This window comes from Phyllosticta citribraziliensis (assembly GCF_038025025.1).
Source record: "Phyllosticta citribraziliensis strain CPC 17464 chromosome Unknown J3D65scaffold_14, whole genome shotgun sequence".
NCBI classification, from domain to species: Eukaryota; Fungi; Ascomycota; class Dothideomycetes; order Botryosphaeriales; family Phyllostictaceae; genus Phyllosticta; species Phyllosticta citribraziliensis.
In genome coordinates, this window is record NW_027117351.1 from 785,143 (window position 1) to 808,214 (window position 23,072).

Consider the following 23,072-nt stretch of genomic DNA (forward strand, 5'->3'; position numbering starts at 1 on the left):
GGGACGACATCCAGGGCAGAGGGAGCACGGCACGGCGGCGGCGGGAGGATCCGACGGCTTGTTTCGGGGCGTGGCAGGGAGTGACGGACCTGAAGTCGTGAAGGCCGATGGCAATGAATTGTTGCTGAAATGACGGGCACAAGCGCTGGCCTCGGGGGAATGTCTCCGTCTGGTCGGCAGCGTCTGGTAAGGTATCGTACGGAGTAGCGGAGCTGTGCGGCAACGGCCGTGACAACAAAACCGTCTGGGTGGCTGCCATTTGATCCGAACGGCCAGCTTCCCGTGCGCTGCGCTGCGCTGCGTCCCTCCCTCCTCCTCCTCCTCCTCCTCCATCAGCTAGCTAGCAAAGCAATGGATCATGATCTTCCTTCGATGATTCTCCTCTGCCTCTCTCCCTCAATCCACCTCCCTTGATCCTACCCTCTCCTTCATCTCCTTGATGCCCGTCCGCCCTAACCCTCGGATCTGGTCCCTCGTCGAGCCGCAAGACGCGCCGCCATGCCCGACAAACCTCTGACCATTGCGACCTACGCCGCCGGCGCGTCCCTGGCTGCCATAACCCTCGTCTACGTCTTTGGCCCTACCTTCTTCCTCGACGACGACGCCGCCAATTCGGCGCGCAAAAAGGGCGTCGTCGGCCTCGCTAACCCAGCCAACGACTGCTTCATAAACTCGGTCCTCCAGGCCTTGGCCGGCCTGCCGCACCTGCGAATCTATCTCATCAGAGAGACCCACCGCCGCAATCTCGACGGGCCCGACGTTTACAAAGTTCCGCCTTCGGACCACGCCGACGAATCAGCCCCCGCCAAGAGGGACGCCGCCGCGCAAAATCTCGACGGGCTCCAGCAGGGCCTCGTTACCCAGGCCCTGAAGGATGTGTTGGACAAATTGAATGAGAGACCCATATATCGCAAGACAATCTCGGCCCAGGGCTTTGTTGGCGCTCTCGAGGTCGCCTTTCGCTCGAGGATAAGCAGGCAGCAGCAGGACGCCCAAGAGTTTCTTCAGGTCGTCACCGAGCGCGTCTGGCAAGAATACCATGCGGGCCAAGCCGCGCGCAAAAAGGCCCGCAGGCGACTCTCACACACCACAGGCGGCGACAAACAAGAGCTGCTCCGCGACGACGTCGCCAATGGCGGTGAAGAATCGGATCACGACGATCAGGACGACCACGAGGAAGGGTTCCCGTTCGAAGGCCAGCTCGAGTCCCAGATCGAATGCCTCACCTGCCACTTTAAGCCCAAGCCCACAGCCTCCAGCTTCGTGACCATGACGCTCAATGTCCCAGAAGCCTACTCGACGACGCTAAACAGCTGCTTCGACGGCATACTCAAGATTGAACACATTGATGACTTCCGATGCGAATATTGTCGCCTTGAGCACGCGCTGCTGGTCAAGCAGGCCGAATTGGAGAAAGCACAGTCGGAAAAGGAGCGCTTGGGGCTCGAGTCGGACATTGCCAAGATCAAGCATGCAATGGAGACTGACCCCGAGACGCCGCCCAAGGACGTGACGCTCCCCGACAGCAAGCTGAGTCCCACGCGCAGGATTTCGCGGCATATGCGCATCTCAAAGTTCCCCAAGATTCTGGCCATTCATCTTTCTAGATCCGTCTTCAACGCGGGCAACTATGGAAACTACTCGACCAAGAACATGGCAAAAGTAGCGTTTCCAGAAGTGCTTCCGTTGGGAGGACTCATAGAGCGCAAAAAGTATAATCTGCTTGGCGTCGTGACGCACAAGGGCGGCCACAACAGTGGCCACTACGAAAGCTTCCGGCGGCAGGTCGTCATGGCTCCGTACTCGACACCGCACTCGTTTGGAACCGAAGGAGTGTACAGTCTCGGCGGCAGTCCAAACCCGAGTGCAATGCAGAGTCCTCGGCCGTCGGCGAGCAGAGACCGCTCCGAGTTGAGGACTCCAGACTCGACGCGTCTGCCTTCACCCACGCTGGCGTCGACGTCGGCCGCGTCGCTTTCTTCCAAGTCGTCCTTGTCGTCGATGCAGCATCGCATACCACCGACTTCTGCCCCGAGCTCATCGTTGCGAGAGGACGACAGCATCAAAAGGGCACCGTCGACGCCATCGCACTCTGCGTCACCCTCAAGGTTGCGCGCGGTGGGTGAGAAAGCGGCGTCCAAGGCGGAGCTGGTGGTGGATGCGGTGAAGCGAAAGCCTAAGAGGCGAGACAATCGGTGGTGGCGCATCAGCGATGACAAGATCAAGGAGAGTAAAACGAGCGATGTGTTGGGGATGCAGCGCGAAGTGTATCTGCTGTTCTATGAGCTGGACAGAAGCGGAGAGGAGGAGCGATGAGGAGATTGAAAGGCATTTTCGGCTTGGTGGCTCGGCGTTTGGGACGGAAAGGCATTGCTAGGCATGGGCATTGGCGGATACCATGCTTGTTGGACAAGAGTGTGCATTTGAGCATCCGCAAATCGGAGTGCTGTGAATACCAAAGTGTCGGTGACCGATGCGCGTCATCCAATGGGTGTTGGTGTAGCATCGCTGAGTACCTAGTGAAGAAAAGTTGGGGCACACTGCTGGCCTGCGACCAGACCAGACCAGACCAAACGGCCTGAACCATGCCATGCCCACTGCTGCAAGCCGAGGCGCTGGAATGCTCCACGTGCGTACAATCTGATTCCCGTCGTCGTTGGTGGTTATCATGATGACGTGAACAGTTGGTTGGACCCCTGTTGCTGACCGTGACTCGCGTGGCGCCGGCCAGGGACTGGGACTTTGACTTTGGGCCCGGTGCTTTTCCAGCACCCATGGAGCCCACTCTTCATCGTCCACCGCGCTTCGACGAGCATGGAGTCTGAAAATCTCTGGCCTTGGAGCACAGAGGCTGCGTCGAGCCCGTCTGGCTCCACTCCGCTATATCGAGTCGCCGAACGGCCCAACGTCCCCGTAAACGACCCACGCTTCCGCAAACTCGTCCAAGGCATCGAGTACTCGAGATGGCTGCTCCTGTCGTACAACCTGGTTCTCCTTGGCCTCGTCCTGCTATTTGCTGTCGAGCATTGGGGACGGCTGCTGCTAGATGCCCATCGTCGTCGCCGGAGGAGGACAGACAAGTCTCGGCCCAGTGCCAACCATGAGGGGCCAACTAGCAGCAGCAGTAGCAGCACCCTCGAAGGGACGGCAACACCTTCAACGACCAAAAGAAAGCTCGGATATGAAGACGAAGAAAGACGCCTGCTACTCGCGCCCACGAGCATCAAAAAGCATGCAGCACCCGGAATTTTGGGAACCGTGTGCCACCACATCAAGGCTTGGGCCATGTACCAACCTCGCCCAATCCCATGGATTCACAAACAACTTCCCTCCAACGCCACGACCCTCGCTGTCTTGGTCCTCTACGGTGTAAATGCTTTCTATCTCTTCTTCAAAACCCCATTGTCCATTCCACTCCTTTTCGTCTTCGCGGACCGGTGTAGCATTTTGTTTGTCGCGAACCTGCCACTGCTATATCTGTTTGCCGCCAAAAACCAGCCCATCAGCTGGCTCACCGGCCGCTCTTATGAATCTTTGAACATATTCCACCGACGTCTGGGCGAGCTTGTGTGCCTTCTGGCGCTTCTCCATGGCCTGGGCATGTTTGGCGTCTGGTACACGCTCCTCAAACCCGTTGGATTCGGCCTGTCACGATTCCTGCTTTCCAAAGTCATCATGCCCGGCATTGGAGCGCTGATTGCCTATGAGCTCATCTACCTTACTTCTCTCGCCTCGTTCCGTCAAAGGTGCTATGAAACTTTTCTGGTCCTACACGTCGGGCTCCAGGCGGCTGCACTGGTCCTTCTCTGGTTGCACCACCACCGAGCCCGCATCTACGTCGGAATAGCGCTCCTCATCTTCCTCGTCGACCGCATCGTCTTCCGGCTTTTCATCAAGTCCACCACCATGCGTGCCGACATTGGCATCCTTGAGGACGGTCAGACGGTCCTCGTCTCCACAAACTGGGATCTCCCCAACTCGGCCGGTCCTCTGCAGCGGCTACTCCGTCGAAACGTGTCTCGCGGCTGGCAACCCACAGACCACGCCTTTATCACCGTTCCAAATATGAGCCACAAGAACCTCACTCAAGCCCACCCCTTTACCATTGCGTCTCCCGCTCCCCCACCCCCAGACTCGTTCCAACCCGGTGACCAGTCGCGCCACGCGTGGCTGAGTTTCCTCATCCGCGCTCAGGAGGGCTTCTCGCGGGACCTCATTCTGCACGCGCAGACGCACTCATCCATCCGCGTCCGTCTGGACGGACCGTACGGCTCTCAGCGACCAGTCCACCTGCTCCAACGCTCCCGGCTCGCCGTCATCGTCGCCGGCGGCTCCGGCGTCGCTGTCGCCTTTCCCCTCCTGTGGGCATTACTGAACGGCCGCCCGTCGCCCCCGGACGAAGAATCTCAACACGCCGACGGTCCGCAGCACGTCTGCTTCCTGTGGATCGTCCACTCCCGCCCGCAGCTGTCGTGGCTGTCCAAGCAGCGCTTGGACGAGCTCCGCGAACGGGGCGCTCATATCCTCGTCCCGGAACCGACCGCGGAGGTTGGGAGACCCGATGTTGCCGGCATCGTCAGGGACTGGGTGGCCACTTATGATGATGGGCCAGGCGGACGCATTGGCGTCGTCGTCAGCGGTCCCGACGGCATGAATAGAGCTGCGCGGAACACCTGTGCCTGGTTGGCCAAGGATGGAAGGCGAATTGATGTCGAAGTGGAGAAATTCGGGTGGTGATTTTTTCTTCCCTTTTTGGTCTCTTGGTCCTCTCACTCGGAACCAGCTTTGTCGGCGCTTGTGGTCTTCTTTTTTCGGTTTGAGGAGTTTTGACTGCGTGAGAGGTGTTTGGCGGCAGCGATTAGATCACGAAATCGAATTTACGAGTACATGGCCCGCATCGACAACACTGGATTCCGTCTGGAGGGTGAATCCTCTACATGCACCAATTCCCTTGTAAAGATGCCCAGGACTTCCTCTCCAACCGCCAGATTCTCGGCGACAACATGGGTGACAAGGCCTCGAGTTTTGGGAATAGAAAAAGGACACCAGGTTCAAGCAAAACGAAATTCTTCTTGGTATCCTGCAAGCGCCCATCCATGATGTTGATCTACTTTTGTCGCTCACCTCTGACCGACGACCCAATCAACTTCCTAAGTTTCCTCCTCGATCCCCTCGAATTCTTCTTCCTCCACCGCTTCAAGCTCCTCTGCGACTCCAGCGCCATCGTCGTCGTCGTCCATGTCAACTTCCGGTATATACTGGGGCAACTTCCCCCCGTTCGCCTTGAGCGCTTCCACTTTGGCCCTTGTCATTTCGAATACGTACTGACCCAAATGTTCAGTAGATTCCATTTCAGTGACGGGTGGCTCATCCGCCAGTTCTCTGTTGGTTGGGCACATTTCATTCGTGACCAAGGAAAGCTTGTCGGGGCGTTTCAGAAGGACGTCAAACGCAGGCTTGAGCTCATACGACGATTCGAAGACGTCACGGCGGCCGACGATGTAGAGACCCAAACGGGCACGCGACAGCGCGACTGTGAGTCGTCGAATATCACGCAGATAACCGACGCGGCTTGTGCGAACAAGAGATAGGATGACATCTGTACATGTCAGTTAGTTGCGCAAATAGCGAGGAGTTAGGGCACTTACAGTCGTTCTGCTCGCCTTGATATTTGTCAACAGTGGTGACGATCCTTGGCATGCCGAAGAGTGGGTTGCGCGAGCATCGGTGGGTCAAAACGTCCTTGATCAGTGATCTTTGTCCCGCATATGTGGTCAAAATCGAGATTTTCGAAGCAGAGTATCCGAGCAATCGCATGTACATGAAGATGGCCACGGCGTACTCTGCCTCGCCCAGGTTTTGAATGAAATGAGGCGTGGGCTCCATTTCGCCCCTTCCTTTGTAATCAGGCACGTTGATGAACTGGTAGTCGTACCTGAAGCCAGGGTTGGCGAGCTTGAACTCGGAGCTCGATTCCACGGTGGGAAGGTTGTCGAGCTTTGGATAGCGCCACTTGTACAGCTCGGCCAAGCTTGGTCGAGCACGACCCTGTTGGTCCAGCACAATGGTGGGCACGCCTAATCTGACCAGGCGCAGAAACAACGACTGCTCGAGGTTGGCATACTGTCTGAATGCGAGGTTCTGAACGACCGGGGAGTTTTGGAGGTGGTCTCCACAAAGAACGATTCTTTGCAGGGGAAGCTCGCCCGCCTTGGGATTCTGCAGTGCCAGAGGGATGAAGTTCTCAATCTCGGTGATCTGAGCCGCCTCCTCCATGATGACGTTGTCGTAGTGAAAACCGAGGTCAGCAATTTCTTGCCGCCTCATTGCAGCGTGGGTTGAGGTCATGGCGATGATCCGCGCCTCCTTGACCAAGAGATAATTGGCGCTGTCCCTTGGGTTTCTCAAGATTTCGAAAGGCCGAATGTCCTCGAGCTCGGCGAATATTTTATCGACGTGCCGATAACAGCCAGCTGCAATGTCAACCAACACCTCCCGCGAGGCACCTGGGGGAAACAGTGGCTGTGGGGCGTTGGAAAAGTATTGGTGAAATGGAAATTCAGAAACCACTTCCTCATTGCTCGCTTCGCCGGATTCGACCCGATTCCAGTACTTTGTCCAAGCCGGCTGCACGTAGACCGACTTGAAGTATGATGCAGTCTCGCAAGAAGAACCGTGTGCTCCAGGTGCATTGAAATTCGCCGCAAGTCGGTCCACCTCGGCCAAGTACTTGAGACCAATTTCACGGAAACTCTCAACTCTTCCGTGCTTGGAATAATTAGTTGCGGTCTCGAGGTCCTCTTCGCCATGTCCCAGGCGAAGCAAGTGTCGCTCGTCAATGTCGAGGGCGACGATCTTTTGAAACAACTGGTTCAAAGCCTGGTTGCTATGAGCAACAAGTAACGTCCTTTGACTGGGAAAGTTGTGATAGATATTGTTGATGATTTGGGTAGCGACATCAGTCTTGCCAGTCCCAGGGGGGCCAACAACTACTGTCAAGCCAGGTTGTGTTCCAGACGTGATTGCTTCGAGCTGAGCCGTGGTGAAGCGGACGGTGTTCAGCTTGGGGGCATCCGTTGGATAAGGACCCATGTTCGGCGGCTTGTACGTTGAGACGCGGACAATTTCGGCCGCCTTTGAATCTGGTGCATTGGTGTCGGATTCTTTTTTGGCCCGCCTACGTTTTTTAGATGGCCGTTCGTGCGTTTCCTCTTGATGTTGTTCTGGCTCCGGAAATTCAAGCACATAAGGAGGACCGAAACTGCCCGTGGCATCTTCGGCTGGTTCGACAGCCTTGCCCGAAAGACTCTCGACCAGATGCTGCCAATCCAGAAATGTATCGCGAAAGTCAATCCTCTTGAGTCTGTTCGCCAATCGCTTGTAAGTGGCACCTGCAGGATCGCCATAACCAAGAAACACTTCCTGGAGCCAGGAGGGCGCAGGAATGTCCGAAAGAGTTAAGCGTCTGATCGACTCCAGAATTGGCTTGAAGTTGTTTTCCCTGCCCCTACGACGAACGATCACATTGATCGACTCGTAAACACCCCTCTCGGATTTCCCTTGCTTTTCCTTGTCTTCCTTGTACGCCAAATTGTCAATCTTCAATAGAAGTCGCCGCTGCCTTGGCTTGCGCATCTGGCCTTGGGACAATTTAGGTTCCCGCAGAGGCCGCCCTTGTTCGTCCAAGACTTGCAAGACTTCCGCACAGCGCAGGTGTTTTAGTCCGACCTTTTCTGCGGGGCTCTGCGTCTGGCTGCCGTTGCCAATGAATCGCCCGTCTTCCTGGGGATCTACTGCAAGGAGATAGACAACGTCGTCTGGACGCAGAGACTCCCACTCCCTGGCGACGTTGGCATTCAATCTCGACACATCGAGTATTACTTCAGCTTGCACCCTGGAGGGGGCGGTCTCTCCAACTCGCGCAGGTGCAACATCGGTGATGGCAGGTTTGTCGATAGGCAGAGCCATTCTGGAGGAACCCGAAAATTGTGTCAAGTCTCTCGACTTCCTTGGCTTTAGGCGCTTGATGACGTCTTCCATGTCCTTTCGAATCTCATAAAAGGACTCGCATCGGTGCAGAATGAAAGACCTCCAGAGGAAATCGCCCAGAGTCAGGTATTGTAGGTTCAGCTTCGGAATAGCCAACGGCCTAGATCCGTCATACTCCTCGTTTCGCAAGAAGGTCGCCTCGTAGAGAGTCCGTTCTGTAGGAAGGATTGTCATATCCCGCACGGTGTCCTGGAACGTTGGCTTTCTTTCGTGTGCCGACACGACAATTTCTGAAAAAAAGGTACGGTCCTGGACGACCAAGGATGATTTGGGGTATTCGGTGCGAAATCCTAGCAATCCGCAAAGCTCAGTGAGCTCTTCTTCTGAGAGTACTTGTAAATGTGATTCTAGGTCGGCCCGTCGGTCCAGAGACCCATAATTAGACAACGCAAGTATCGTGAGCTTTGTGCTGAAATGCTTGAGGCAGGTCCGTTGAAGCTTCGCCAATCTCGAGCAGTGGGCCCTGTGGTACTCGGCGGGAGTCTGCTGCTGTCCAATCTGATCGTCGATGGGAAAGTAGGTGTAGTGCTTGAGGAGGGAGCAGAGGTCACGGAAAAGGCCGTTGTCCTCGTCGGTGTAGAGAGGAGAGAGCCGGATAGCAGCGATCAGGTTGAGGTCGAGCAGCAAGGTGTTGACGTAACGTCTTGTTGGCAACTGACTTTGCACATCCGTCAGAAATTCCACGAAACGTTCGCAATACCGCAGGTTCTCAGTCCGATTCTGAGCCGCGGTGTCGTAGATACGGTTCAAAAAGTCCAGCAGCAGCGTGAACAACCACGATCTTTCAAATCGCAGCTTGGTCTTGACCTCCTCGTCGCCATTGTCAAAGCGCTTCCCCGCCGCCCTCCAGGCTTTCCGGAGCATCAGGTTCTTTTCGAGCTTTTGCTCCCTCGCTTCTTCACTGTATAGATTATGCCAGATTGCAATCGATACCAATGGCGCACACTCTTTCCGAACCAAGCCACTGTCCAGAGATTGGAATGCGCCAATGATGAACGAAATCAAGTGGGTGCGGATTTTCGGAGAGACGGCGGGGTCAACGGCCATGGACAGGATGCGGCGAAAGAAGGACGAGAAGTCGGCTGGCTTGTCGGCGAAGTGGTCCCAGGAAGCGAGGTTTTCTCGGCGCTTGACGTTGACAAGCAAGGCAAGTAAGAGGACATGGTGGTTGGAAGCATCCTCGGTGTAGCCCGGCCAGAGATAGCTACAAGGGCATCAGTTAGAAGCTGCACACGCCGGCAACAGGGGAAGAAGGGCTCACCTCTCCAAAAGCTGGAGATTCTCGAGAATCAGCAGGGCGCTGTATGGAAAGCCATCTTTTTCCAAGACATCCCAAAGCTCTCTCTTCAGAACGTCGGGCTTGACCTTTGGCGGTCTTGCAGCTCCAAGCCAGTGCTTGCGCGCAACCTGGGCATAGTGATTCTCGCCTTGCAAGTCGCTGACAGTTGGGCGCGCATGGCCGAGGGGCACAATGGTGCCGTTGCGCGAGGGACTCTGGGTATCAAAGTCGGAGGTCATGTCGACATTGTTGACGCGCGCGCGCGGAGAGCGGAGGACGGACGACGGGAGCGAGGACGGGAGCAAAACCAAAGGTCGGCGAAGACCCAAGCTAAGGCGAGCTTGGAGCGCGGAGCGGCGGAGCGGAACCGTCTGGGGAGCCCACGGAAGCTTGGCGCCCATGTGGGTCCATGCTCGTTGCAACGACACCCACCCGTCTGCCCATCATTCACCACCCCATACCCCTCTCAATTGCCTCTCCACATCCCGCCATTGGCACCATGGCCCCCTCCGAAGTCGAGTATCGCGAGCGCCCTGTCGTGCCAGCCAAGAAACTCGACACCGATTATCCTGTGCGTTGCACCCCACCGAAGCCCCCGAGTGCCCAATAGCCACTAACATGTTAATCAGCTCATTGACAGCGACCCGTAGGGTGCTCCAATGCTTCCGTCACAACTTCGCTGACGAGCCCAGCCACTTCAAGCGGGTGATACGCTATGCTCGCCCGTCCGACTACGCCGTCGGCGCTGCCCACGTCGCCGCTGGTCCCGCGTTGATCTTGCTCATGGAGCGAGTCTCGCCCTCATACGTCGGCCGCCGGGGCTTTGCTCCCATCATGCGTGCAACTTGCGTCATTAGTTTGGCCGCTGGCTTCCTCAAGCTTTGCACGCGCTCCACTCGTGCGGAAATGCCGATCCCATTGGCCCGATTGTTCAAATTACTAACTGGCTGATTAGTGCGATTCCATGGTGTCACTGAGAACAGACGCGAGATTGACATGGATATGAGGGAGATGGTCGACAAGGTCAAGAAGGGCGAGCCGCTTTACGGAGTGCCCACCATGTCGGAGCATTTGCAGGGCGTGGCTGCGAGAAACTCGAGATATTCCGTCAGCTTCTTACCCTTCCTTCCGTGGGGCAACTTCTTCAATCACAACCACGTCAGTTCCACGTCCTTTTTCTACGCAATCTCTTCTGCTCACTGACGGCATTTGATAGCACGGTGTTGACACCGCCAAGTACTACCAACAAGCGGAGCGGGAATTGGCTGCCGAAGAGGCCGCGAAGACCAATTGAATTTCCAGCTCAATTCACCCTGCCAGGAACTCCAACATCTAGATTAAGAGGGACTGTTTGTGATTGTTGGACTGTAAAGTAGTTCACACTGACCTCCTTTCGCCATCCAGTGAATCGTGGCCCTCCATCAAACTCCAAGAGTGGCTGGACTTGGTCACCCCTTCGTAAGCGGAGCCAAATGGAATATCTGAACAGGCGAAACATATACTCGTGCCCCAGCCTCTAGATGGTCCTCGATTTAGATCAGTCTATTCCATGCATGGATGCGCTCTATACAAGAGGCCATCAGCAGTCTTGATATTTCGGACCCGAGAACTTTGTGTAGCTGCCCCGTTGATGAGCTGCTCTTCAACGAAACTCATGAATGTACACGCAAACACGGTACAGAAGGAACTCAGTCCTCGAAACCTTGATGACCTTCCATACACCGTGGCACTTGAATTTGCAGCTCTGTATTACATTTGCGATCCACACTATCAACGGATCCCGCAAGGTACTCTGTGCGGAGGCAAGTAAAGGAAGAGTATCAAAACGCCGGATGCCTATTCAGCATGCCCAGAGGAAATGTCGCCCCATTAATCCGCGCAAACGCCCTTTCCTTGATCCAAGACTGAACTCCCGTGCTAGACCCAAAACGCCCTCTGTGACCTTGACTGTTGGAGCTCCATAAGATGAGCAGCGGTTGGAGAAGAAAGACACAATCAGGGCTCGTTGGATTCAACACCCAGCACACGAGTGATGAGCACGTAGCCGAAGAGTAGCGCAGCTCCAACCCAGTACTTGTTGCGGCTCAACCAGCCTTGACCGACATGTCTTGCAACCTGTCCACCCTCGACTACGGCTCCCAGGCTCCCGCTTCCGACAGGTCGTCTCCTCAGCGCAGCAGCTTCAGGTGCGCATGCTCCATGGCCGTCAGTCGGGTTTGCTTGTTGTTGACCGGTCGCGACGTCAATCTTTTGTTCCTTGATCCACTTCCAGTTCTCCGCATCTTGATCTGGCCACTCTTTTCGGAATTTGGCGCCACCGTCGCCGGCTTTGATAGCACCGACACCGCTGCTTTTGGAGCGTGCGGTTGACGCGGCGTGCGATCCTCCGCCAGTAGAATTCCACCATCGAGAGCGGACCGCAAACAAACGACGTTCGGCATCCGAGGCGCGAACACTTCCAGTGGTCAGTTCCTCGCTAGTCATGAAACTCATCAAGCCGATGAGTATGGTGCTGACTTCCCACGCGGGGTTGAAGCTCTTGGGGTGGAAATCGGAAATGCTTAGGCAGAGGCGAGTCGACGGCTGGAAGCGACCAGAGGGGGTGTGCATGCGGATGGCAGGTGGGGCAAAAGGGTAGTCTGGCGGGAACATGAGAGTGCCCCAGTATTGGCCGCCTTCATATGGAGTGCCGGGAGGCCCGGTGAGGATGTAGTGCCACTCGAGTATGTTGTTCTCGGACGGGTGGGCGATGATGTACGGAGGCGGATTTTGCGATATGGTCTTGTATTCGCGGGTGAGACGTTTGGTTGCCTGCGGCGTCGCCATTGTGATGGCCGAAAGGAGAAAGCCAAGGTGTCAACGACCGAGATGCGTGAGAAGACCAGAGGTGCGCGACGAAGACCAGGGTGGGACGATCGAATAGAAGCGAGCGCAAGTGCTGGCAAGGGTTGCGGAGTTTTGGTTTTGTTATTGTTGTTGTTGTGGTGATAATGGTGGTCCGGTGGTGGCGGGGAGCGACGGTAGTAAGAGTGAATGGTTAGAGAATGTCCGCGAGCGGGCCGAGACAAAGCGGCGTTCCTACTACGTAACCTACCTATCCGCCAAGCAGCGGGTGGTGCCAAGCCCGGATAGCGGAGCAGCTTGAACCACCGCCGCTTTACAAACACCAGTTCCATCATTACCGCATCACACACCCAGAGTGCAGCCCTACCCTGCCAGCTCCCCTCAATGGCGTCGCCACTCGAGGATGATGTATGCCAATGCAATCCTCGCGCGTTTTTCTCCTCCTCCAGTCCCAATGGCTAATCCGTGCTGCTGCAGGTGTTCCAAAGGCTGAAGCAAAAAGTCGATCCGGCCGAGACTCAAAGACGGCATGACCAGGTCAACGAGCGCGTCCATGCCCAGGCCCAGAAATCGCATGCCAGGCAGGCTGAGCTAGTATGGATCCTGCATTCTTACGTCCCTGTTCATGGCGCTGACAGGCACAGGTCAGCAACAACCTCACTCTCCCGGTAACCATCTCGTCTGTTCGCGTACTGCAGGCCAAGCATACTCGACATGGCTTTTTGGAGCGCGTCTTCAGTCCGCTTCTGATTGCCAACAGCCGCCAAGATTACGATCTCGAGCGCGCTCTTGTGGACATTTCTGGCGCAGTCAATAAGCTGGAAAGATTTGGTGAGCTCACAGCCACCACCTTCTCCCCGTGTTGCCGCTGACTTGCGTCTGTACTAGACATCTTCAAATCTCCAATCTCTGTCTTCATCGACAGACCGGACCAGGCTGACCCCTCGACCGCTCCCACCGATATCGACATTTACGTTCACGCCCACGAGCGGTCCCGCTACACCATCAAGACAGGCACTGAAGCCGGGTCTGCAGAGGGCTCCGCCTACGCGAATGTGCAACTGCGCAACTTGTTTGGTGGTGCAGAATCTCTCAGCGCCCACGCCTCTGCTGGTACACGGACTCGTTCTGCCTATTCGGCGACGTTTGACACGCCCATCCTCAGCAATCCCGACCTGCGCTGGGAGATTGGCGGCCTCGCGAGCTCTACCTTGAAAAGCTGGGCCAGTCACGAAGAGGCTCTCAAGGGTGGGTCAACAAAATTGAAGTGGCAGACACCCAGTGGCCATCGCCATGAATTAGCCTACTCGGGCTTGTGGCGACAGATCACCGGCCTGGCGGCTGAGGCCTCTCCCACCGTTCGTGCCGACGCCGGCAACTCCTTCAAGTCGAGCATTTTTCACACATACACCCTCGATCGTCGCGATTCCCCGCTACTTCCATCCCGTGGATACCTCTTCAAGACTGTCTCTGAGCTTGCTGGAGCTGGCTTTCTCCGCGGCGATGTCGCTTTTGGCAAAGTTGAAGTCGAATCTCAGGCCGCTCTCCCCATTGTCCCTCCGCTAGGCGTTTCCCTCACGACAAGTTTGCGCGCAGGAATGTTGTGTCCACTCGCTGGTCCCGGAGGTGAAATCAAGCCTTCCCGTATCAACGATCGTTTTCAGCTTGGTGGGCCTACCGACATCCGTGGATTTCGGCTGGCTGGACTGGGACCTCGTGATGGACCTGATGCTACTGGTGGCGACGTCTACGCTGCCGGCAGCGCAAGCTTGATGTTCCCGTTGCCCAGGACTGGCATCGATAGTCCACTGCGCCTGCAGGCCTTTGTAAATGCCGGTCGCCTGCTAGCTTTGAAGGATCCGCGAGAGAGGAGAGAATCTCGGAAGCAAAGCGATGTCACGGACTCTATGAAGGATACAATCCAAGACCTTGCTCATGGCCTCCCCAGTTGTGCAGCGGGCGTTGGTCTGGTTTACGCTCACCCAGTCGCACGTTTTGAGGTCAACTTCTCGCTTCCTCTCGTGTTTAGGAAGGGCGAGCAAGGAAGAAAGGGCCTGCATTTCGGTGTTGGTATTGAGTTTATGTAGAATATCTTTCTAGGAATGAATTCTAGCCTACTTTCCTTCTACGTGTACCTAAAATATATTTTAGTAGGGGGTTATAGATAGAATATAATCACTTATTATATACTATAGTAAATTCTAAGATGAATTATAATTAATAGAGAAGTAGTAGTTAGTTTTATTATAGTGCCTAGTAGAGTAAATTAATATAGACTACTAATAATTAATAGGTAGGGAGTAAGAATAGTTATTATATAGCCTATATATAATAGCTATCTACTTCTAGACTAGCTATAAATTACTAGTATATATATAAGTACTAAATACTATAAAATATAAACTATATATAATATATAGTATATAATACTATTCCTTCTCCTCTCTTCTCCCTCTCTCTCCCCCTCCTCCTCCTAGTAAGTAATATCCTTATTACTTAGTTATATATCTAACTAGTATAGTACTACTAGTTAGTACTATTTTTATAGCTCTAGAAGGTTATTTTTAGTATTATTATTCCTATTTCTAATAGGAATTTTAGCTCTAGTATAAGTAGGAGATTAGGCTAGTATAATAATAGGATAATAGATAGCTCTAGAATCTTAGAAAATTATAGTTCTATATAGTTTAGTAGTAATAGGAGGTCTTATATTATTAGTATTTTTTAGTAGTAGATTAGCTAGTTATATACCCCCTTTTTATAGCTACTTATAGAGAGGTACTACTTATATAAATAAAGTCTTTAATACTTAGTTAAACTATTATCTACTAAATACTTAGTTATTTATTTATTTATACTTATTATTTATACCTAATTCCTATATTACTTAGATAATAAAATAATAGCTAGATAGTAGCTTATTTTAGTTAGTTTAGTAGTTATTTTAGTCCCGCCCTATAGAGCCTACTTATTTAATACTAGTTACTATCTCTTATACCTCTTCTAGTACTAGTATTTTAGCCGGCTAAGTAAGTATATTAGTAAGTAGCTAATCCCGCCTATACTAGCTAATAGGTATAGGTTTAGGTATTATTTATAATTATATAAGATAATATTATAAATATTATTAAACTTACTATTATCTATATTATAGAAAATCTAGTCTAGTTTACCCTAAACTAGAGCCTCCTATTAGCTAATATCTAATAGCCTATAACCTTCTCTACCTCCTAATTAGTATTCTTATTATTATTATTATTATCTTATAGGGCTAGTCTAGTAAGTAGTTATTAGCTAGATAATAGATTATTACCTATAATAATAAGATATAAGATATAAAATTTATTATAGGTATATAAACTAATAGGTAGTTATAATATAGCCTAGTTACTATAGATATTAATAACTTAATATAGTCTATTATTATAAAATTTAAGTATAGTAGGATAGCTATAGAGTATATATAATAACTAGTTATACGCGCGCTTATTAGTACTATAGATAACCCCCTTATAGGCGCCTTCCTTAGTAGGCCCCTCCCCCCCCCCCCCCCTACTTATAGGTCTCTATTTAATAGTTAGCTTAGCCTAATTAATAAATCTTACTTATAATACTTATTCCTATTAGATAAGAATCTACTATCTCTATAGGGTAACCTATATTAAAATAGTAGTATAAGATTTAGTACTATAGGGGATTAAATTAAGTAAGAATAATATATTTAGTATCCTAGATAATAGATAAAACCTTAGTTTCTAAGGGTTTATCCTAGCTAGGGGTTTTATATATTCCTTACTTAGTCTTATAGCCCTTCTAGGGTCTAAGTAGGTACTATATAGCCCCTATATAGGTTCCCTCTAGATAAGGGTAAGTACTAGTATTATATTACCCCCCTCCTTAAAAAGGGCTATTTATTATAACTTGTAAAGTTCTTATTTTATAGGTTAGGGCTAAAGGTAAACTGCTAGAGAATATATATATATCTTAATTAAATATAATAAGTTAAAAGAATAAAATATAAAAGATACTTACTTCTTATCTATTTCCTAGCCTTCCCTTTATATCTTTCTATCTTTCTAACCTTTATATAAGGGTTAATAGTTATTATTAGGTTATTCCTAAAGGTAAGGTATTAATAGGTTATTATACTATATCTACCTAAGGCTATAGTAGCTAGTATTAGCCTAAGGTATAGCTAATATTTAGCCTAAGGCTATAGTAGCTAGTAGCTTATAACTATATAATACTAGGTTTATCTATACTAGCCTTAGTACTTATATAGGTATATAAATACCTATTATAATATACCCCCCCCTAAAGAGAAGCTAAAATTATAAGAATTAGTAGCTATAGGCACTTATATAGGTATAGACTTATAATATATAGTAGTAGTATTTAGTAATTTAGGTATTCTATATAGTTATAAAGTATAATTATTAGTCTAGCTTTATTACTATACTATCTTTTTCTATTACTATCTTCTATTACTATATAACCTATAGAAGGTTACTATCTACCTTAGCTATATCTAGAGCTCCTTAATAAAGTATATTATTATCCTATCTAAATTAGCTATAATCTAGTAAACTAATAGTTATATAAAGGCTTAAAGAAGCTATACTCTACTAAGAGTAATAAAGAAGGTCCTATACTAGTAGAGTATTAGCTAGAGTATTAGCTAGTTACTTATTAGAATTCCTTACTATTATATAAGACTTATCATACTATTCTACTATTATATAGTATTACTTATAATCTATTATAGTTACTACTTACTTAGAGAGCTATTCTTACTAGTAGTATCTATTAGGACTATTATATAGAGTAGTATTATAGTAAGTAAGCCTTTTATCTTAAGGATTATTACTAATTATTACCTAGGCTCTATAGGACTACCTTATATCTAGATAGCTTTATATATTTAGGTTTTACTACTTTATTACCTAATCTTACTAACTAATATAGTTATAGAGGGATAAAATACTAGGGTTACTTATATAAGTATATAGTCTTATAATGGTATGCTTTAGGTAATCCTAATTAGGTAATTACTAAGGCTACTTAGTACTTAACTAATAGTTCTAGGTATCTAGATATAGTACTTAATAAGTAGTAATAAATAATAACCCCTAAAGATAGTTATATATACCTAGCCTAATCCTTTATTATATAGGGCTTATATATACCTAGATAATAAAATACTAAGGTAGAGTATAGTAGGTAGAGCTATATAATCTAATATCTAGTCTATTAGCTTATATAATAGAGAGGTACTTCCCTATTAAATAAGAGGTATAATAAAGGGGAGTAGACCCTTTTAATTTATACTACTATAACTAAATAACCTTAGGCTATTTTCTAAAGGCTACCTAATAGATAATAATATAGACTAAATTATTATATACTTAGTTATAAGAAATATATAGAGGTAGAATAATAATCCTTAATAAAGAATTAATAAATAAAATTACTACTAAAGAGAAAGCTATTCTAGAGGGCTAGGAGGCCTCTTTATATACCTTTCTAGTTAGTACTAAGCTAATCTTCTAGCTAGCTATTAGTAAGACTTATTTATTAGTTATAAGTTACCTCTAACTCTTAACTATAACTCTTACTATTAAAGTTCTTCTAGACTAATTTATTTAGATCTAGACTATAGACTATAATACTACTATATCCTTATTCTAAGGAGTAGCCTTAAAGTCTAAAATATAAAGGAGATAATATAAGCCTTAACTAGGTTAAGTACCCTAGATTTACTAGAGGTATTAACTTTTCCTTCTCCTTTTTACTTTCTATTTTAGAAGGAACTAACCATACTATTTTTCCCTAACTAGGACTATTCTTTAGTCCTTATATAGCCCTTTATATCCTAATATTAATAACTAACTTTTATCTATTAGTTCTCTTAGAATAAACCTTTATTTTAATTTATAAGAAGGGATATCCTCCTTTTTCTCTTCCTTAAACCTAAATTACCCTTTACTTATAAGTTATACTTTTAGGTCTTATAATAGCTTTATATATAACTATTATAATAATAGCTTATTAGGAAATATAGTAAGATTCCTAAGAGCCTAATAGTATACCTAGTAAGTTAGGTACTAGGGGTAATATAAGGGTTTACCTCTAGATAGGTACTATCGCGGTCTATAGATAGTTAGGGATGCCTTAGGTAAGTAAGGCAGGTACTAGCTAGTAGGCTTAGTAGTATAAGTAAGTAGATAGAATAAGTAGGGCCCTAGGGCTAAGATAGAAATAATAATAATATAATCCTTACTTAAGAAAAGATATCCTAACTAAACTTATAATATTTTCTAGTAGCTAAAAGTACTATAGTACTTCCTTTTACTATAGTATCCCCTCTATATCTAGGACCTTTATTACTACTAATATATAAATACTATAAGTCTACTTCTACTAAAACCTAGGAAGATCCCCTTAAAATAGCTAATAATATACTTCTATATAGTACCTAGTAAGGATCTCCCTTCTTATATAACCTAGTACTAGTATTATTATAGTAGGACCCTTACTTCTATTATATTTACCCCTCCCTTTAATACTTAATACTAGTATAAGGAACTATCTATAATATAGTCCCTAAATAATAAGTTTACTATATTAATTTTAGAAGAGGATATACTATCTACCTAGTAATTTAAGGCCTTCCTCTATTATAGTAAATATAAGTAATAGCTTAAATAGATTACCCTAGTAATAAGGACTTATATTAACCTTATTATAGAAATATTTAAGCCCCTAGGTAATATAGGAGTATCTACTTAATAAACTATAGCCTCTTAAAGGTACCTAGATTATCTAGTATACTAGGACTTTATAGGAGGTATAAACTAGGCTACTTTCTAGTAAGCCTTAGAATAAGTTAATACTACCTATACTAAACTATTCCTAGAGAATTACCTAGTAGTTATAGAATAGAAATATATAGAAGAGGCTCTAGCTAAGGGTATAAGAACTATAATACTAAGTATATTAACCTCTACTAATATAGTAGGTTTACTACTAAACCTAGTCCTAACTATACTATATAAGGAGGTAGGCTAATATAATATAAGTATAGGATTAAGGGTATCCTAGTCCTTATATAATCTATTCTAGTACCTTTCTCTAACTATACTAGAATATCCTACTATACTAGAGGTATTAGCCTTAAGTATAGTCCTTAAAGTACCTCCTTAGCTATAAGCTAAGATAGTACCCTAGTTACCTTTAGGACCTACTATTATGGGCAGGATCAGCTACTTACTAATATGCTTGCTTAGCCGGCCAAAATGCTAGTACTAGAAGAGGTATAAGAGATAGTAACTAGTAGTAAATAAGTAGGCTCTATAGGATAGAAATAAAATAACTACTAAACTAACTAAAATAAGCTACTATCTAGCCGTCACTTTATTATCTAAGTAGTATAGGACTTAGGTATAAATAATAAGTATAAATAAATAAATAACTAAGTATTTAGTAGATAATTATTTAACTAAGTATAAAAGACTTTATTTATATAAGTAGTACCTCTTAATAAGTAGCTATAAAAGGGGGTATATAACCAGCTAATCTACTACTAAAATACTAATAATATAAAAACCTCCTATTACTACTAAAGGTACTAAGTTTACTTATACTTTTATTAGCCATTATTATTACTACTAAACTATATAGAAGTATATCTTCCTAGTATTCTAGAGCTACCTATAGTCTTATTTTCTTACTAGCCTAATCTTCTACTTATATCTAAGCTAAAACTATAGCTAAGAATAAGAATAATAACTACTAAAAGTAACCCTTAAAAGCTATAAAAACTATACTAGCTAGTAGTACTATATATAGGGGGGTACTCCTTATTTTACCATCCCCTAGTAAGTAAGAAGAAATAAGGATAAAAGATAAGAAAGAGAGTATAAGCTATAGTTTATAGGAGGCTAGATTAGAGTAGTTAATTAGTATACTATTTACCTAGGTTATATATACTCCTATAAATAGGGCTAGTAGGTAAGATATTATCCTAGTCCTTATCCTTACTATACTTATTATAGTACTAGATACCTATAGCTTTAATAATATCCTTATTAGTTAGTAGAGGCTTATTAGGAGTAGGCCTAGTAATATTATTATCCTTATAGTAGAAGTAGGACTTCTTACTAAAGATATACTTCTCCTCTTTAATAAAGACTAGGAATAGCTTATTATAGGTATTAATTATATCTAGCTCTATATTATAGAAATAGCTAGCTAGTACCTTAGAATTATTAGCTATACTTATAACCTTCTTAACTTCCTTTATAACTAATAGAGAGTCTTAGTAATAAGAATAGACTAAAGTATTACTAATTAGATTAATACTAATTACCTCTACTAATACTAGAAACTTATAGGGGTAATAGCTATATATATATAGGAAACTAGAGGATATAACCTTAGAAGGGATCTAATTCTTATAGTATATAGCTAGCTCCTCCTAAGTACCTAATTTATTAATTTCTAAATAATTATAGTCCTAGTTAACTTTATAGTACTATAAGAAGAATATCTTATATATACCCTTTACTAGTCCCTTAGCTCTATATAGTATTATTAGGTAGGAAATCCTAGTACTATAGGCTACTACCTTACTATTAGACTAGCTAAGGCCTCTATCCTTAGTAAACTTAGTAAGGTAGTTAAGGATTAGACCCTTCTTAATATTAGTAATACCTATTATATTTATAGGGTTATATATATTCTTAGTAATAGTACTATCTCTATAATCCTTAAAATAAGGTATAAAGCCCTCTACTAAAATTATATAGTCTATATTAGTCTTACTATTAAGAGAGATAATATCCTAAATTATATTAATACCCCTATTAGTATTAGTATATTTATTTAAGTTAATATTAAAGTAGTAGAACTTAGTATAGTTACCCTTCTTCTAGTCCTTTATATAGTATAGTATTATATAGAGCTAGTAGGTATAATCAGGCCTAAGTAAAATATAGAGGAGCTAGTATACTAGGTACTAGTAAATAAGCTACTATACTAGTAAGTAGAATATTATATAGTTCTAGCCTAGATTTTAATAAGTATTAATCTTCTACTAGTACTAAAGGTAGTAGCTAAACTCCTTATTAATTCTAGAGTATATACTATCTAAGAAGCTAAAGAGAGTACTATTAGTAACTAAATTACTAGTAGTCTTAAACTTACTAAGTAGGATAGTAGTAAGGTCTAGATACTAGCTATAATCTATACTAAATAGTATAGTAAGACTCTTATTAAGGGTAGGGATTATATTCTAAACTATAGCTATAATATTCTTAAATTAGGTATTATAGTTATAGCTAAATATATATAGGCTAATAGTATTAGTAGGGTAAATAGAGTAAAAAGTTAGTATAAACTAATAGTACCTATCCTTATAGGATAAGATATTAGATAATCTCTTATAGTTATACTAAATATATTCTAAGTAGAGGTAAATAATATTATCTATTCCCTACTTAGTTTAAAGACCTAAGTACTTACTAATCCTATAAATATAAGAATTATAGTAGTTACTTAAGTTATACTAGTCTCTAGCCTTACTAAGCTTATAAAGCTTCTTTTACTAGGACTCTTTAGCTATAGGGATAGCCTTAGTAGGGAATTTCTTATAAAACTTAATAGATAAGATCTAGCTATTAATTCTAGTATAGGTATAGTACTTAGCTATATAAATCTTCTTAGTACTATTAATTAGAGATATAATAATAATTTCTAAATTTAAGTCTACCTCTTTATTATTATAGACCTCTTCTTTATTATCCTTATTTATTAGGAGGATAGTATTATTATTATTACTCCTATAGACTAAGCTTTTAATAGTTAGTATAATTTACTAGTATATATTAGGGGTAATATGTAACAATCCGACTAGATGTTTATAGTACTAATTTAGGTATAAGAGTTATCCTATTATTTAGGCTATCTATATGGCTAAAGTACCTATCCCCTATAACTACTAAGCTTACTAAGCTTACCCTTAGTATCTAATAGCTATACTAGATCCCTATAGGATCTACTACTATAGATAGTAGCTAAAGTAGTTTATAGGTAACCTTACCTATATCTACTATCTATTCTTAATCTATACTCCTAAATCTATAGACCTAATCTATATAGTAATAAAAGGAAAGGAAAAAATAGGGGAAGGCTTTACTTATTATTATTATTTATTACTATCTACTCTAGAGTCTTATTCTATTTACCCCTATTATCTAAGTAGTAGATAGCCTTAGTATCCTACTTTACCCTAACCTTAGCTATAGCCTTATTATCCTAGGATTACTTACTACTTAAGTACTTAGATTCTAACTAGTTAGTAATATTAATTACTCTATTACCCTTAGTTTATCTATAGACCTTATATACTATATTATAGATGGCCTTATATATAGTACTATCCTTATTCTAGATAATATTATTAGTATCAGACTTATCTTCCTTATTAAGTAGGTTAATTAGGGCTAATATCTTATCCTTAAGGTTAATAACCTCCTTATTATCTATTATACTAGGGTAACTAGTAATCCTATATTATTTAGGACTTAGCTTATTAGGGTCTAGCTTAGTTCTTATAGTCTACTTCTTCTTAGGCTTAATTATAATTATAGGGTTCTTAGGATCCTTAGTCTTAGGATCCTTATTATTAGGACCCTTATTACTAATAGTTTTTAAGCTATACTAGGGTTTACTATCTATACTAGATCTAGGTATACTAGTAAATATACCCTAGTATTATAGTATTAGTATTATAATACTAGATTTACCAGGTATTAGGGTAGATAGGGAGCTAGGATAAAAGTATAGATTTATTATAACTTATAGATTTCTTATTATATAGGTAAGGGCTAAAGGTAAACTA

General features: G+C 45.0%; 6 protein-coding genes across 6 annotated transcripts; 4 read left to right on the forward strand and 2 right to left on the reverse strand.

The window, feature by feature from the left end:
- Positions 1-332: 332 nt before the first annotated feature.
- On the forward strand, positions 333-2,556 carry J3D65DRAFT_641105 (uncharacterized protein). The gene has a single exon (XM_066801857.1). The coding sequence runs from the start codon at positions 499-501 to the stop codon at positions 2,314-2,316; it is 1,818 nt and encodes a 605-aa protein (XP_066650635.1). The 5' UTR covers positions 333-498; the 3' UTR covers positions 2,317-2,556.
- On the forward strand, positions 2,557-5,119 carry J3D65DRAFT_641107 (ferric reductase transmembrane component). The gene is made up of 2 exons (XM_066801858.1): positions 2,557-2,629; positions 2,685-5,119. The coding sequence occupies exon 2, from the start codon at positions 2,815-2,817 to the stop codon at positions 4,735-4,737; it is 1,923 nt and encodes a 640-aa protein (XP_066650636.1). The 5' UTR covers positions 2,557-2,629; positions 2,685-2,814; the 3' UTR covers positions 4,738-5,119.
- J3D65DRAFT_641109 (uncharacterized protein) lies at positions 4,800-9,614 on the reverse strand. Its single transcript, XM_066801859.1, has 3 exons — positions 9,311-9,614; positions 5,649-9,253; positions 4,800-5,599 (listed from the first exon to the last, which is right to left on the reverse strand). The coding sequence occupies exons 1-3, from the start codon at positions 9,565-9,567 to the stop codon at positions 5,151-5,153; spliced, it is 4,311 nt and encodes a 1,436-aa protein (XP_066650637.1). The 5' UTR covers positions 9,568-9,614; the 3' UTR covers positions 4,800-5,150.
- Positions 9,615-9,679: 65 nt separating this feature from the next.
- J3D65DRAFT_641112 (NADH-ubiquinone oxidoreductase complex I, 21 kDa subunit-domain-containing protein) lies at positions 9,680-11,045 on the forward strand. The gene is made up of 5 exons (XM_066801860.1): positions 9,680-9,899; positions 9,958-9,974; positions 10,021-10,226; positions 10,284-10,486; positions 10,545-11,045. Exons 1-5 carry the CDS (start codon positions 9,738-9,740, stop codon positions 10,620-10,622), a joined length of 666 nt encoding a protein of 221 aa, XP_066650638.1. The 5' UTR covers positions 9,680-9,737; the 3' UTR covers positions 10,623-11,045.
- J3D65DRAFT_641115 (ubiquitin-conjugating enzyme/RWD-like protein) lies at positions 10,931-12,379 on the reverse strand. The gene has a single exon (XM_066801861.1). The coding sequence runs from the start codon at positions 12,152-12,154 to the stop codon at positions 11,324-11,326; it is 831 nt and encodes a 276-aa protein (XP_066650639.1). The 5' UTR covers positions 12,155-12,379; the 3' UTR covers positions 10,931-11,323.
- A 116-nt stretch (positions 12,380-12,495) lies between these two features.
- J3D65DRAFT_641116 (outer membrane protein) lies at positions 12,496-14,360 on the forward strand. The gene is made up of 4 exons (XM_066801862.1): positions 12,496-12,580; positions 12,650-12,766; positions 12,817-13,003; positions 13,061-14,360. Exons 1-4 carry the CDS (start codon positions 12,557-12,559, stop codon positions 14,257-14,259), a joined length of 1,527 nt encoding a protein of 508 aa, XP_066650640.1. The 5' UTR covers positions 12,496-12,556; the 3' UTR covers positions 14,260-14,360.
- Positions 14,361-23,072: the final 8,712 nt, after the last annotated feature.

Bases quoted from the DNA above. Each gene is read 5' to 3' on its own strand.
- J3D65DRAFT_641105 (XM_066801857.1), top strand. From the start codon at position 499: ATGCCCGACAAACCTCTGACCATTGCGACCTACGCCGCCGGCGCGTCC.
- J3D65DRAFT_641107 (XM_066801858.1), top strand. From the start codon at position 2,815: ATGGAGTCTGAAAATCTCTGGCCTTGGAGCACAGAGGCTGCGTCGAGC.
- J3D65DRAFT_641109 (XM_066801859.1), bottom strand. From the start codon at position 9,567: ATGACCTCCGACTTTGATACCCAGAGTCCCTCGCGCAACGGCACCATT. The intron at 9,254-9,310 runs GTGAGCCCTTCT...ATGCCCTTGTAG, and splicing joins AATCTCCAGCTTTTGGAGAG to CTATCTCTGGCCGGGCTACA. The intron at 5,600-5,648 runs GTAAGTGCCCTA...TGACATGTACAG, and splicing joins TCAAGGCGAGCAGAACGACT to ATGTCATCCTATCTCTTGTT.
- J3D65DRAFT_641112 (XM_066801860.1), top strand. From the start codon at position 9,738: ATGCTCGTTGCAACGACACCCACCCGTCTGCCCATCATTCACCACCCC. The intron at 10,227-10,283 runs GTGCGGAAATGC...CTGGCTGATTAG, and splicing joins GCTTTGCACGCGCTCCACTC to TGCGATTCCATGGTGTCACT. The intron at 10,487-10,544 runs GTCAGTTCCACG...GGCATTTGATAG, and splicing joins ACTTCTTCAATCACAACCAC to CACGGTGTTGACACCGCCAA.
- J3D65DRAFT_641115 (XM_066801861.1), bottom strand. From the start codon at position 12,154: ATGGCGACGCCGCAGGCAACCAAACGTCTCACCCGCGAATACAAGACC.
- J3D65DRAFT_641116 (XM_066801862.1), top strand. From the start codon at position 12,557: ATGGCGTCGCCACTCGAGGATGAT. The intron at 12,581-12,649 runs GTATGCCAATGC...GTGCTGCTGCAG, and splicing joins CGTCGCCACTCGAGGATGAT to GTGTTCCAAAGGCTGAAGCA. The intron at 12,767-12,816 runs GTATGGATCCTG...TGACAGGCACAG, and splicing joins ATGCCAGGCAGGCTGAGCTA to GTCAGCAACAACCTCACTCT.